The sequence below is a fragment of the Delphinus delphis genome, chromosome 12, assembly GCF_949987515.2.
Source record: "Delphinus delphis chromosome 12, mDelDel1.2, whole genome shotgun sequence".
Classification (NCBI taxonomy): domain Eukaryota; kingdom Metazoa; phylum Chordata; class Mammalia; order Artiodactyla; family Delphinidae; genus Delphinus; species Delphinus delphis.
Genome location: NC_082694.2, coordinates 38,351,612 through 38,367,136, shown reverse-complemented (window position 1 = coordinate 38,367,136; position 15,525 = coordinate 38,351,612). Strand labels below are relative to the sequence as shown.

At 37.6% G+C, this 15,525-nt stretch overlaps 1 protein-coding gene across 2 annotated transcripts in view; it reads right to left on the bottom strand.

Annotated features, from left to right (window-relative positions):
- Positions 1 to 4,411: 4,411 nt before the first annotated feature.
- FAM161A (FAM161 centrosomal protein A) overlaps positions 4,412 to 15,525 on the bottom strand; it is a 31,791-nt gene continuing 20,677 nt past the window's right edge. Inside the window, exons 3-7 of one of the 2 annotated variants that reach the window (XM_060026521.1) lie at positions 14,072 to 15,238; positions 13,563 to 13,730; positions 11,818 to 11,917; positions 5,749 to 5,903; positions 4,412 to 5,286 (exon numbers count right to left, since the gene is read on the bottom strand). In XM_060026521.1, coding sequence (XP_059882504.1) covers positions 5,151 to 5,286; positions 5,749 to 5,903; positions 11,818 to 11,917; positions 13,563 to 13,730; positions 14,072 to 15,238 — 1,726 coding nt within the window. In that variant the 3' untranslated portion in view covers positions 4,412 to 5,150. The remainder of the gene's footprint in view (positions 5,287 to 5,748; positions 5,904 to 11,817; positions 11,918 to 13,562; positions 13,731 to 14,071; positions 15,239 to 15,525) is intronic. The other variant, XM_060026522.1, reaches the window with a different exon arrangement.

Genomic DNA, 15,525 nt, shown 5'->3' with positions numbered 1-15,525 from the left:
AATTAGCAGCACAAGCTTTCCCTCATCTCCCTTAATTTTCTGTATCAGCTGCATTTATCACCACCATCTTTTTATTTCATTTCATTTCGGTGGTAGAAGGGGGGTAAAATCTTTACTCCTAGTCCAATATTTTCTTTTAAATTATTTTTCTAAGTAATACGGTAAAAAAAAAAATTCAAACAGTTCAAAAAGTACACAGGAAAACTAAGTCTTGAGAATTTTCTGGGAAGATGGTAATGGTAGCAGTCTAGTGTTTGAATCATCCTGTATCCTCCCATTTAATGACAAGAACAAAACGCAAAACCCTCAGCTAACACCTATAATAAAATCAGGCGATATAAAGAGCCACAGATTCCAAAATGAGAAAACAAGACCCTCGTGGTGTCAGGAAAAATATGAAAGGAAGTACAGAAGCCAAAGGCAATTTTGAAGGCCCTGGGAATCCCAGAACCCTAAAACTACCATCAGGTGTTCTGAGAATTGACAATTGAGCAGGCTGTTCTGAGAACAGCAGCAGAAATCAAGACAGACTCTGCAGGCTCCAATATGCAGTTGAGTATGATGAGACTACAGAAAGGTCTGATAATGCTGAAGTGGTCTGGGGGCCCTGAAATGACCAAAGCACCCTCCTCCCAAAAAAGTCCCACCTTCCCTGGTGGTCCAGTGGTAAAGAATCCACCTTCCAATGCAGGGGAATGCAGGTTCGATACCTGGTCCAGGAACTAAGATCCCACATTGCTACGGGGCAACTAAGCCCACGCACCACGACTACTGAGCCATACGCCTCAACTAGAGAGTCTGTGTGCAACACACTCCAGAGCCTGCACACCACAACTAGAGAGAGAAAACCCACACACCACAACTAGAGAGAAGGCTGCGCGCCGCAATGAAAGATCCTGCGTGCTGCAATGAAGATCCCACGTACCAGAACTAACACCCGACACAGCCAAAAAATAAAAATAAATAAATAAAATAAATATAAAAAAAAAAAGTCCCACATTGAGGAGAAACTTCTATGAGTAGGGATAGCAGAGGCAAAGAAAATAGGAGATCCAGAAAAAAGGTGGTGGGTGAGCAACGTAGAAAATCTCAGAAAGTTCAAGCCCATATTTTTAAAAAATCACATCATACAAACAACAGAGTTGAAAGCTGTTGGGGGAGGCCATCTGACCCAGGCCCTGAGAGTCCATGCACATTCTTGCTAGGTAGGCCAGAAGGCAATGTACTGACCACTCTTTAGCTGGGCCATTTTCTCAGGGTTTTGTCTGCAGCAAGCAACCTTGAGGGGTGAAGTAATGTCTTCCCCACCTCCACCCCAAATTACAGTCTTGTTCCCAAATACTATGAAAGTGGGGACTCCCCCAAGCTCAGTGTTTCCCTCCTATAACATAGCCCACTGGGTGTGAAGGCATCCATGGGGGTCCCTCTGCATCTCCCCCAAGGAACTTGGAGCCAGCACAAATGAAGAGCATGCTGACACTTCAACTACTGCTTTTACCATTAGTAACAAAGTCCTTTGTCTTTGATATAGGAGTCTCATGTCTTCTGTCAACATCCATGAAACTGTGGCATGCTAACTTGTTAACTTATAAATATGGTAAAATCCTAGACCCTGCACAGTTCTTGACAGAATCTAGAAAATCTGTCCTGGGCTGCTTCTCCCTTGTAGGAGTACAGTACAACTCATTCCACTTAAAATATGAGCAAAGAAAAAGGATCACAATTGAATCTCATTCAAAGTGTTTTTCTTGTTTGTTTCGTTCTGTTTTTTAAACAGGAGAACCAGAGAAGAATAATATCTGTTTGGACAATGAAACCATATCAGAAAAACATACCCACAAAAAGAAAGAAAACTGTAGCTATCATAATACTTCAGAATTAGCTAAAAGAAAATGATAAAAACTGTAAAGGGAAATGTAAATTACAATGTGAAAAACTCTGAAATAAAGTGACTGAAAAAAGTGACTGAAATAAAGTGACTGAAAAACTCTGAAATAAAGTGACTGAAAAAAGATTTTAAAAGAGGAGTAAAAAACCCAGGAAACATCAGAAAGAAAAAGTCATCTCAAAAATGAAGACTAGAGTGAATAAATACAACAAATAATGTCTTAAAATGAGGAAAATGTGAGAAATAGAAAAGAATTGGAGGGACCTCCCTGGTGGTGCAGTGGTTAAGAATCCACCTGCCAATGCAGGGGACACGGGTTAGAGTCCTGGTCCCGGAAGATCCCACATGCCACAAAGCAACTAAGCCCGTGCACCACAACTACTGAGCCTGCGCTCTAGAGCCCAAGAGCCACAACTACTGAGCCCGCACATCACAACTACTGAAGCCCACGTGCCTAGAGCCCGTGCTCCGCAACAAGAGAAGCCACCACAATAAAAAGCTTGCACACCGCAACGAAGAGTGACCCCGGCTCGCTGCAACTAGAGAAAGCCCGCGTGCAGCAATGAAGACCCAACGCAGCCAAAAATAAATAAATTTATTAAATAAATAAGCAACAAGGATATACTGTATAGCACAGGGAAATATAGCCATTATATTGTAATAACTTTAAATGGAGTAGAATCTATAAAAATATTGAATCATTACATTGTATACCTGAAATGAATATAATATTGTAAATCGACTATAATTTTAAAAATAATAAATTAGTAGTAATATAAGTAGTAAATAAGTAGTTCAAATATTATTTCTAACAAAATAATACTTAAACCATTTCATATCTCACTTAAATAAAAGAATGTTTAAAGTTAAAAGTTTCTTGAGTAATATCCTGTCCTCTGACACTATCACTTGAATACCCTAGTTTACAAAGAGCCTTTCCATATACGATTACACCAGTTCTTCCTACAGCCACCCAAGATGGGTACTATTCCCATTTTTAAAGAAAACTGGAGATTGGTCCTGAAAGCAAGTCCCACACACTGCCCATGAAACTGAGAAGAAACAGAATGGGGAGTAAATCCTTAGGAAGCAAGTTACGTTTTGAACGTTACAATTTGTGGATTGTGTTTCACAGGTTCTCAATAAATTGGAAGAGAAATGTTTTTAATCCATGTGTACTCATTTTGAAGTAATTATAAGTAAAATTAAAAACCATATTCATCTACTTACTCATCCAAGTCTTTATTAAATACCTACTGTATGTACAATCCTGTGCAAAATATTAAGGAATAGAAAGATGAAATTTTAAGTTGTGCCAACTCACAAGGAGTTTACAATCTAATGATAGTGACAAACAGTTTAACACAAACTTAGGAAAGGAGTTTATGAGTGGACATTTGCTCTTAGTCGAGAAAAATCACCTCATGTTTTAATTTAAGGCGTAAATTGCCAGTTGGAAGACACTGCTATTATATACACCTTTATTAGTTCTTCGTTTTTAAAGGTTTATTGTTTCTAGGAAAAGAGAACTCTTACCCAATCACATCTTTATGACTGGTTTGAGTTTTTAAAACAAAAATTTGCTCAAAGAGCAAAATGATGGATTCATATAATCAAATTAACGTCATGCACAGAAAGACAAGTGTGTCTGCAATAATGTGTAAAGAGTTGAGCACAACTGGGTCCCGTATTAAAGGGTCAAATCTGAATTATTCTGGAGACTTGCCTTGAAAAAGTTATTATACACAATTTCATCATATATAAAACAGGGGTGATATTTAATTCCAATTAAGGTTAAAACTCAGATGCTATAATTATTTCCACCTGTCTTAATACAAAGGGTTAAAAAAACTAGTATAAAAGCTTTTCTAATAATTTATGTATCAAAAATAAATTGGAATAAAAGTAGGGATAAAAGAGAAAAAGTGATGATGGTGTGGCTAATTTAACAGTAACTCTCTCTTTGGCCTTGGAATTGCCACTTGGAGATTAATTTTTCTCCATTTTAAAATGGGCTTTGGGACTTCCCTGGCGGTCCAATGGTTAGGACTCTACCCTCCCAATGCAGGGGGCATGAGTTCAATCCCTGGTCGGGGAACTAAGATCCTGCATGCTGCACAGCGTGGCCTAAATAAATAAATAATAAAACGGACTTTGAAGCATGTGCCCTCCCTGGGTTCTGCATACCTTTCACAACTGGCTTCTGACTGGTGCAGCAGGTCTGGTGTTGCTTTAACGGTTGCAGACCAGGCTTAGAGTTTCTTTAGCAGTCCAGTCTCATCAAACTTTTAGAAGCCTTCAGGTGTATATTTATCCACACTCAATTTGATGTTAAACTTACCCAAATAACAACTTTTCTTCCTTTTCTTTTTTATTTTTACATTTGAAAACTCTTGAGTTTTATTCGTTGGCCTCTATATTCTGACATCCTCCGTTATTTAGTTTAATGGCAGCTCCCTAAGGGCATACGAAACAATAGACTTGGATTTTTCAAAAAAAAAACCAGTAACTCTCAGTGCATAAATGAATGTAAATATGCAAATTATCTATTTTTTCCTGTTTTATTACTTTTTAAAAATGGCTCAGATAAGAAATTTAAAATACCTAGTAAAATAAGTTTGAGGATTCATTTTGTGAGATGTACTGCAGAGAAAAAGGAGCAAGTAGTATAATTTAAAAATATTTATTGATTCATGCTTTCCAGAACTTTTTTTTCAAACCAAAGGCCAATACTCCCCTCTGCTCTCAATGCTAAGCATTTTTTTCCACCCAAAATGATAAAATTATGTATATTTTTATACCTAATCAGTTTGTGACAGCTGTGATTCTCAAACACTTTTTAAAAATAGAAGTAAGATCAAAGTTGCAAACAGACCATATGTAGTACTTTTAAAAACTGTATAGGCAAAGCCTGACTCTGAGCAAATGACCCATCAGCTGGATTCGGCCTTTTCAGGCTACACGAGGACTTTGCTCAAGAGACCTGCACGGGGCTTCCCTAGTGGCGCAGTGGTTGAGAGTCCGCCTGCCGATGCAGGGGACAAGGGTTCGTGCCCCGGTGCGGGAAGATCCCACATGCCGCAGAGCGGCTGGGCCCGTGAGCCATGGCCGCTGAGCCTGCGCATCCGGAGCAAAAAGAGACCTGCACGTTATCAGACGGGTTCCCATGGATGTCCTTAACACCACAGGCGCGGCTTCTGACACCCAATGCTGCCAACAACATCAGCGGAACAGAGAGGAGACCCTGTCGACTGATTCAGTTTTATTCTTCAACACAATTCTCTTCTCCACTCTCTTCATCAGCTTTACCTGTTTCCTTGCAAGAATCTTGGCTGTTGGTATCAGTAAGATAATTTTCTTCCCCATTCTCTCTTTCTTCTATTTTCTCTTCATTAAAGCTAGAGGAAGAAATTTATCAATCTTTCAAAGGAAAAATAATTTGGTTTAAAGGTAAACAAACCCTCTGTAATGTACACCATCCTGCAGTTAGTCTTCCTCAAGTGTATAAGCTCCGATTTATCAAGAGAAGTCTATAAAAGTACCAATTGGGAAAGTAGATATTCTTCTGAGAAGTAATTTATTTCAAAACTTGATTGACTCAAACTTCATTTGAAAGCATGTTATTATTTTCATTATTTATGTCAGAAATTTAAATTATTTTACTTTAAAAACAAGATACTTCATCACCTTGTAATATTTTGAAGTGTCAAACATGTTAAAATGTCAGTATATTTTACAGTAGTTCACATGTATTCCATTAGGTAAAAGGCCTTTTAAAATATCATAGAACAGAATTTTAGCTTTCCTGCCAGTAAGAATTTTTTCAAAGGTAAACCATTCAGACATCTTATATATGTTACCTTTCTTTATCTTCAGTGAAACTTTTCATCTCTTGATTGCTGAAGTACTCAAAAATTTTTCCACTTTGGCCTTTCTTTGAAACAAACTCATCAGATATTCCTAGTGCTTTTAAGGTGTTAGAATAATGCTTTTCTGCTGCCATTCTTGCATTTTTCTATAGGAAAGACAAACCTTTTTAGATAAGAACAAAAGACTTTAAGTTTCCATTACAAATGTACGGGTTAAAAGCTCCTGTGAAAATTAAATTCAATAATCACAGTTGGTTGAAAAATATGCATACCCTCTGACCAGTAATTCCACTCCTAGGTATATGCCCAGAGAAATTCCTACATATCTGCCCAAGGAGACATACCAAAATGTTCAGAACAGTACTGTTTGTAACAACCCCAAACTGGAAACAACCTAAATATCTATCAGCAGTAGGATGGATAAATAAATTGTGACGTATTCATGTAACAGACTAAAATAAAGCAACGAAAATGAACTCTAGCTATATGCCACAACATGGACGGATCTCACAAGCAGCATACCGCAAAAGAGTACACGTAGTATGATTCATTTACATAAAGTCCAAAAACAGGCAAAACTAAACTATGTTGTTTAGGGATAGGTACAGCAGTGGTAAAACTGTAAAGAAAAACAAGGAAATGCTTATGTCAAAAGTTAGAAGGGTGGCTACCTCTAGGTGAGAGGGTTTTGATCTGGGAGGGGCACACAGGGTTTCTGGGGTACTGGCAGTGCTCTAATGCTTTTAACCTGGGTAGTGGCCACATGAGTTTTGATCTATAATTATTCTTTATACTGTTTCATGACTGTTCAAGGATATCTGAAAAAAATCAGTAAGAAAATAAGTTCCTGTGATAGTTGTCAGAGAGTTCTTTATGTGCCTACTGTAAATTTTACTCTTTACACGCCATATCTCTAATCCACCAAAGATGATAAAATCATCTATGTTGTTACCTTAATTCTGTAGAGGAAGCAAGAGATACAGCAAGAAAAACATGAATTTAGAACTGGGTTCAACTCTCCAGAATGTTACTTCCTGGCTTTGTGGGAGTTGTGATGACACTCTCATACCTAAAGCAAGTCAGTTGTCACAGTTCCTGAGGCCACAGGATTTACAGAGACATAAGATGACTGGGGTTCTCATTAGTGCCTTGGCTTTACTCCAATTTTATCTCCTATGAGTGGACATGAACTAGTATAGGGCCAAAAATCGTCATCTGGACCTCAAACTAAAGGAAAGGCCCGAGGAATGGCCCAGCCCCAATGCACCAATGGCATCCCATCCTGGAAAGGGTGTGGAAGAGCACCCAGTCTCACTCCAAATTTAACAAATAAGTAAGATACTCCCTCCACTCTTGCTGAGGTTAAGCTGTTTGCTTAAGGTCACAGGATATAGTGAGAGGGAAAACCAAGTCTCTTAATCCTTTCCTGAGTCTTCTCCACTCCACCATGCTGCTTTCTAAGTGGAAGTGGTTATCCTGGAGTTTGAAGGTAGCCTAAAGCCTGACTTCAGCAAATCAGTGTCAGATATTTTCCTAACCCAGGGATTCCAGCATAAGGAAGGACCATGGAGTCTAGTGTCCCATTGGAGAAACCAAAATGGCAAAGACTGATTACAATGGATAAAACTATCACCAGTGCATTTCCTGACATGCTAGAAAACTGAAAAAAGAAGCACTCAAACTGCTGCTAAAATGCACCCACTGTGAATAATAATAAATTTCAGAAAAGTAAGTAAAAATGCAACCAGAGGCTATGAACACAAACAGACAAGACTTGGGGAACTGACAGGCACAGCAAAGTGAGATGAGAACTATGCCCCAAAGACTGTAAAGCAGAATAAAGAAACCCCAAACGTAACCCAATGTATTAAGAAAAATATATTCTAATTTTAAGCAAATGAAATATAAAAGATTTAAATGATACTAATCAATGTTAGTGCTTGTAAGCCTTCATCTGAATTTGGCTTAAAATCCAATTTAACATCTATTCAGTTAATAAATCCTGTGATTTTCAAGAAACAGGAAAACATGGTTTGCTCTGTCCTGGATCACAGGCTTACTCTGCTAGGGGATAACTCAACTGCAGCAAGACCACAATTAACACTTATAAACGGGTAATGCATAAAGTTGTGAGTGAATTTATTAAATAACAGCTGTTAATTAGCAGCAATAGTCACTGCAAGAAAAAAAGAAGTTCTAATTTATGTTAACAAAACCAAAACAATGGTGAGTCACCCTCAGTCACCCTGTATATAGAATTTATTACCTTTTAATATTTTATATCAAGGTGAATAGTGTATAATTGTTCCTAATTGAAACAAACATTTCCCCCTTGAATTTCACAATGCAAAAGAATTGTAAAGACCATGAAATAAAAAGTAGTTAATATAACTGTATGGTTATTTTGTTTTTCTATCTAAGACTGCAAAAAAAACAAATTAACTTTGTTTCTTGAGGAAACCAAAATAATGAGGAATGATGAAAGTCTGTCTACAATCACTGCCCTAGTTTGAAGGGGAAAAATACTTAATTTTTATGAGCCTAAGTTTAGTTTATAGTAATTGTTTCCTTTATTTAATAATAACTGAATACTTATTTTGTGACAAGCCCTCACGGGAGGTAGAGGCTATATGGGGAAAGAGAACAGCATATGTGTGGGCCAAGGGTGGTGGAAGAAATATCAGCTATGAAACTAACCTATGTTTTCAATATTTAACATTTCTTTATGGGTTTAATTTCACACACACCACTTATTTTACCACATTTTCTCTGGTGCTTAGAAAGAGTGGGAATTCACAGCATGGTAAAACTGCTTGTTAATACTGAGGCTCATCACTAGTATTGTCAGGGTAGTGCTCTCAGCCTGGACTAATCCCAGGAAGAAACAGTTCAGTTTGGGTTCAACAAATGTTTCTTAACATCCCCTTTGTGCCATACATTGTCTTAGGTGCTAAGTGCTAGGAATACAAAGATTTGACCAACACCTTTAAAAGTAACTAGCTGAAAGAGAAGAGAGCATTGAACAGATAATTTCCACACAACATGCAGGAGCAAAGACAGAGATGCACAAAAGAGTAATAAGAGAACACAGAAGAGGACTTCCCTGGTGGCGCAGTGGTTAAGAATCTGCCTGCCAATGCAGGAGACACAGGTTCAATCCCTGGTACAGGAAGATCCCACATGCCGCGGATCCACTAAGTCTGTGTACCACAACTACTGAGCCCATGAGCCACAACTACTGAAGCCCGTGCACCTAGAGCCCGTGCTCTGCAACGAGAAGCCACCGCAATGAGAAGCCTGCGCACCACAACAAAGAGCAGCCCCTGCTCACCACAAGTAGAGAAAGCCCGCGCACAGCAACAAAGACCCAACGCAGCCAAAAATAAATAAATAAAAAGACTAAAATACTTACTTTAAAAAAAAAAAGGGGGCTTCCCTGGTGGCACAGTGGTTGAGAGTCCGCCTGCCGATGCAGGGGACACAGGTTCGTGCCCTGGTCTGGGAAGATCCCACATGCCGCGGAGCGGCTGGGCCCGTGAGCCATGGCCGCTGAGCCTGCGCGTCTGGAGCCTGTGCTCCGCAACGGGAGAGGCCACAACAGTGAGAGACCCGCGTACCGCAAAAAAAAAAAAAAAGCCTGCAGTTGGGAGCTGGAGATAACTACTTTGAGGCGAAAGTCAATCACTTTATGCTGAGTAACACAGAACAGCTTAAGATAATTTTTTTCCCCTAAAGTTGAAACTGAGATATGAAAAAAAACACCATTCCTTAAAATGAAAAGCATTACATAAAATTATATCCAAATCAGTCAGTAAAGGGTTCCCATAACTTTGAGAGGCTGTAATATGTAGATTTACCCATAACACACGTCCTTTGTCCTCAGTGAGTCACTGACATGGGCAGTCCTATAAGGACACTCATCTGTCCCAGACACTTGCTGGCAGGAAGCTCCAAATGTAACAGCTTGAAATTCACAACACAGCACCTGTAACCTCCAGTGATTTTGTCCATTGTTAAACCATGTCGCCCATAGGAGCCCCTCCCTCATGGACACAAAGGGGAAGATCATCTGAAATTGACAAATTTCTCTTAAGGGAAAGACTGTAAAACTGAGTATAAATCTAGTAAAATCAGAATTCATCGTCCATAGGATCAAAGTATTTTTTCTGATAAAAAGGAAGTGCTTCTCACAGACATAGAAAACAAACTTATGGTTACCAAATTGGGTGAGGAGGGATAAATTAGGAGATGGGATTAACAGATACACACTACTTTATATAAAACAGATAAACAACAAGGTCCTACTGTATAGCACAGGGAACTATATTCAATATCTTGTAATAACCTATAATGGAAAAGAATCTGAAAAAGAATATACATATACACACACATATACATATATAACTGAATCATTTTGCTATATACCAGAAACTAATACCACATTGTAAATCAACTATACTTCAATTTTTAAAAAAAGGAAGTTCTTTCGGTAATTGTAGATAAGACTAAAAATTATAGACTCACTTAAAAAAACTGATCAACAAAATGAAAAGGCAAAAATTTTAAAATGAAAAGGCAACCTACTGAATGGGAAAAAATATTTGCAAATCATCTACCTGATAAGGGGTTACTATCCAAAATACATAAAGAACTCATACAAGTGATTAGCAAAAACCAAATAATCAAATTTAAAAATGGGCAAGAGATCTGAATAGACATTTTTCCAAAGAGGATATTCAAATGACCAACAGGCACGTAAAAAGGTGCTCAACATCACTAATCATTAGGGAAATGAAATCAAAACCACACTGAGATATCACCTCATACCTGTTACAATGGCTAGTCTCAAAAAGACAAGACATAACAAATGCTGGTCAGGATGTAGAGAAAAGGGAACCCTTGTGTGCTGTTCGTGGGAAAGTAAATTGGTGCAGCCATTATGGAAAAAAGTATAGAGGTTCCTCAAAAACTTAAAAATAGAACTACTGCACAATCCAGCAATTCCACTCCCAGGTATTTATCTAAAGAAAATGAAATCACTATGTCGATTCACTGTAGCATTATAGACAATAGTTAAGACGTGGCAACAACCCAAATGGCCACCAAAAGACGAATGGATAAAGAAAGTGTGATACACACACACACACACACACACACACACACACACACACACACACACACTGGAATATTATTCGGCCATAAAAAAGGAAATCCTGCCATTTGTGACAATACAGATGGACCTTGAGGGCATTATGCTAAGGGAAGTAAGTCAGACAGAGAAGGACAAATACTATATGATCTGATTTATGCGTGGAATCTAAATACACACACACACAACTCATAGAAAAGGAGATCAGATTTGTGGTTACTGGAGGAATTGGATGAAGGTGTCAAAAGGTACAAACTTCCAGTTATAAGATAAATAAGTACTGGGGGTGTGACGTTCAGCATGGTGACTACAGCTAACACTGCTGTGTGGCATATTTGAAAGCTGCTAAGAGAGTAGGTCCTAAAAGTTCTCATCACAAGGAAAAATAATTTTTTTGGTAACAATACGAGGTGATAGATGTTAACTAAACGTATTGTAGTAATCATTTCCTAATATACGTATGTCATTATGCTGTATACCTTAAACTTATACCTGCTATATGTCAATTTTATCCCAAGAAAACAAAACAAAAAAAAAACTGGCAGGAATAAATCTGATTCAATTAGCCATTTTGTTTCATTTTTTAATTTTTCAAAGACTTCCAAAACTCACCTTGGTATTTGGCCAAGTTGGTACTAGCCATTAAAAACAGGTTGTGAAACTATTATTTTGAAAATGATTGGATTAGCAGCATGTTCTTTATCAAGCTTACGAGCCTCATCAAGATTCAATGCTCAGATTTAAGCAAAACTACTTACTTGACTGATGTGATGAAGCTGTCACAGAAATAATACTATCTCAGTAAATTATATAACACATAAGAAAAATGGACCATAAAAATTAGGAGATAGAGATGTTAAAAAAAAAAGAAACAAAGCTGACAATAGCTCTCAAATTCCAACAAACACAACCTGAGCAACTCTTTCAAATAGCAGCGGCCTGTTTTTTAATTTTTCTTCTCTTTCTTCTAGTTCTCGTCGGTATTCTCTCATCCTTTCTTTTTCACTCTTTCTAAAATCAAATAAAAGGAATGGAATTTTTAAAAGAAATAAGAATTTGCACATATAACATTTAGCGTAGATGACAAATCAGAAATTAAGTCATGAGCACAGTTTATCACAATTTCTTTCCCAGACTGGTAAATTTTTATGGAATGCAGGATAAAAGTTCTAGGTTCTGAGAGCACACATTTTACATGCCGGGAACAGTCTGGGTACTTTGAGGTTCCTGAAATCTTCAAAGCATAATGGATTCAGTGGCTTCAAACTGGCCTGAGGAGATAAATGAATGCCCTCTTATCTCATTTATAAGTATTTATAAACCAAAAAAGTTTGGTCCAAATTTGGTATCTTCTCTTTAAGGAATTTCTTCTGAAAACAAGACCTTGCTCTTCTTTTTTCCCCTAAATGATATCTCCTATAGGTTGATGGCACAGTGAATTAAATGGGAGCAGGGCAGGGGAGAAATGGGGATTATGGGAATACCACATAGAGAGGAACAGGAACCAAAATACACAAATTCACTGTAAGTATACTTACTATTTGAACCAGATCCTATAATAAATTAAATTATGTGACTTTCTCTATGTAAAATACACTAATTCTACCAAGATCATAAGACTTCATGGATTAGAAAAAATAATTATACCATAAAATGATAATTATGCTTAACTATACACAATTTAGCATTATGGAAAATCCCGTTTACTTTCTAAGGATGACTAGTATATTTCTAACAAATATTTTGCTCAAGTTCATCAAATCAAGCTCCTTTTATCAATGAATTACATTGATACACATTATAAGGAATGTATACATAACATCTGTTACAAAGGAATATAATAATTATTATACATAATATACATTTAAAAAGGAACACTCATAATTAAAAGCAAATATAGATTTGGGGATACTTATAAATCAGATTAAAAATTAATAAATCATATTACTTACCCAGCTTTGAGGGAGATATTTTACTACTTAAACATGAACATTTTTATGTCGCAACATAAAAATGTTCCTCTGGAACACTGATTTTCAAACTTTGTACTGCAGAATTGCAGCATGTAATACATACTACTAAACCTTAACACACGTGTTAACTGACACACCACATAACTGATGTTAACATCAATGTGTTAATTTGTGCTATCAGATATCATGCAGACCTTAGAACAAAGCTCTCTGACATATCTGTTTGTTGAAGAATATTCTGAGATTACACGGCAAGCTGTTAAAAAGAGCTTTATCTGTGTGAATCAAGATTTTTCTCAATATTGCACTGTGCAATAAAAAATAATATAAAGAAAAAGTTTAGATGCTGATGTAAGATTACAACTGTGAACCATGGCCACATGTTTTTCTGTTCATCAACATGGCATCATGGTCCTGGAGTCAGTATACATGTTGGTTCTCACCACGAAGTGAGTGAGTGAGTATGAGTGTGTGTGTGTGTGTGTGTGTGTGTGTGTGTGTGTGTGTGTGTGTGTGTGTGTGTGTGTGTGTGTGTAAGTTAACTATAAGTAACTGATAGTAACTTGAATCGAGAAACTGAAATACTAATACTATTCTTAATTTTTTCATATATTGAGGGGTCCACTGATTCAAAAAAAGTTTGAAAACCAATGATCTGGAAGGTCAGGATTCTCTCATGATACCTGAGAGATTTTACTCTGGATTTAGACATTTGAGCTAAACTCTGATGTGAGTCATAAGCCTTAGCCCGGGTTGTCAAGAGTTTCTGCAATTCTTTCATTCTTTGCTTCTGCTTAGTTAGGATCCGATTTCTCTCTTCTTCCAACATTTTCTTTTCCTCAAGTGATCTCCTGAGGGCAACAAACTAAGGCTTAATTCACTTTAAGCCAATGAGAATGTTGTTTAGCAAAGACAACACGGGATAATTCAACGGTTGAAAACAAGGGGCAACCTTCTGAGAAGGATCTGAGTTGTAATTAGAAAATCAATAGGGTGACTGTAACCTTTTCTATCCCCAAAGATTCATAAAATGGAAAATACATTCATTTCTTAGAAGAACACCCTCTGGCAAAATGTTCTATATTATATAGTAAAATATGTTACCAGATAAAATAACGTCATAGTTTCAAATTCCCCAATACAAAATCAATGGAGCAACCACGAGTCAATCAGTGCTGCATCAGTTATTTACCTTGTGGTTTGTTCTCTTCCTCTGGAGGACACCGTGGACATGGGAGGGTTGCAGCTACAAGGCACAGGTTTTGCATTTCTACTTCTTACTGGTGACCTGCGCCTTGGAGACAGATAAGGCCAACGTGTTTCTTTTAAATTTTCTTCATCTGCTTCAATATCTGCCAAGATTTTCTCTCTTTCAGTGGATGCATGTGAGGCTGCAGGAAGGTCAGATGGTTCACAGACTGTCAGGGGTTTTGGACACTTCTGTTCTGAGTGATGTTTCTTATATCTCTCAGGAAGGTCTTCAGTATCAGCAGTCTGGCACCTAAACTTGTGTTTACACTTGGACTTTTCAGCCTGTTCAGGACACTTGGGCTTCCTTGTAGCATAACTTCTGCGAGCTGGACTACAAGGCAGAGGGGATGAATTCTGTAAAAAGTCTTGGGTTCTCTGCTGCGTCCTAATGTTTCTATAGAGCTCTTCTTCTGTTAATGTGTCATTGACAGTTGAACCATAAGTAGATCGAGGTATCGGTCTGGCTTTAAATTGGTTTGTTTTCTTCTTAGACTTAAAAAAGTCTTTCAGCTGCTTTTCCCGAATTTGCTTCTGCTCCTCCCTTGCAATAAACTTAAACGGCTTTTGCGAGGCCAAAAGAGCTTCTTTGTTTTTCTCCTTCATAGACCTCCTCCGTTCTTCATTTTGCTTGACTATATCATGATAAAGGGGGAGAAAGACGAACGCAGGAACTGGGTTGGCTCGGAATTTTTTCTTACACTCTGATTCTTCTTCTTGTTTCTTGAGCAGTTTGCGTGCCATTTCAATATCTGATTTAGATTTCATGTTCTCTTCTTTTTTCTTCTGCTCTCTAATCATCATTTGAAAAGGCTCAGGTACTGTAATCTTTGGCACCCATTCTTTTGGCTTCTTTTTTTTTTTTTCGAGTGCTGGCAAGTCAGCATCTTCAAACTGAATATAATCTTCAACAGAGAAGTTTGTCCACATGTTGTTGATGAGCTCCTTAGCATAGGTCATCATTCTGCTTTTCTCAGAATACTCTTTTTCTACGTTGGGCAACTCATCTTCAGAGGAAGACACAATCAAAGAGGAAGACTGACCTAAATCAGGCTCTGAAATTGATGTCATTAATGAAACAGGATGATGGGAGCTCTTTTCTGATACAGACCTACGTAAATGAGAAGAATAATTAGGTTACTCTTTCAGCTGCATGTGACCAAATATAAAGATTAAGAACTACATAATTTCTAAGATCAAGGCAAAATCAGTTAGAAAATAGGAGCTAGATAGGGCTTGTGAAAATTATCAATTTTTTTTTAGAACAGAGCCTGGGAGATGCCGATAAATGATCTAGTTTTACTCCCTCATTTTACAGGGCAGGAACCTAAGACAGCAGAGGCTCCTTGGGTCTAATCACTATTGAATTCTCCACACATTTTCCAGAGTCACCATCTT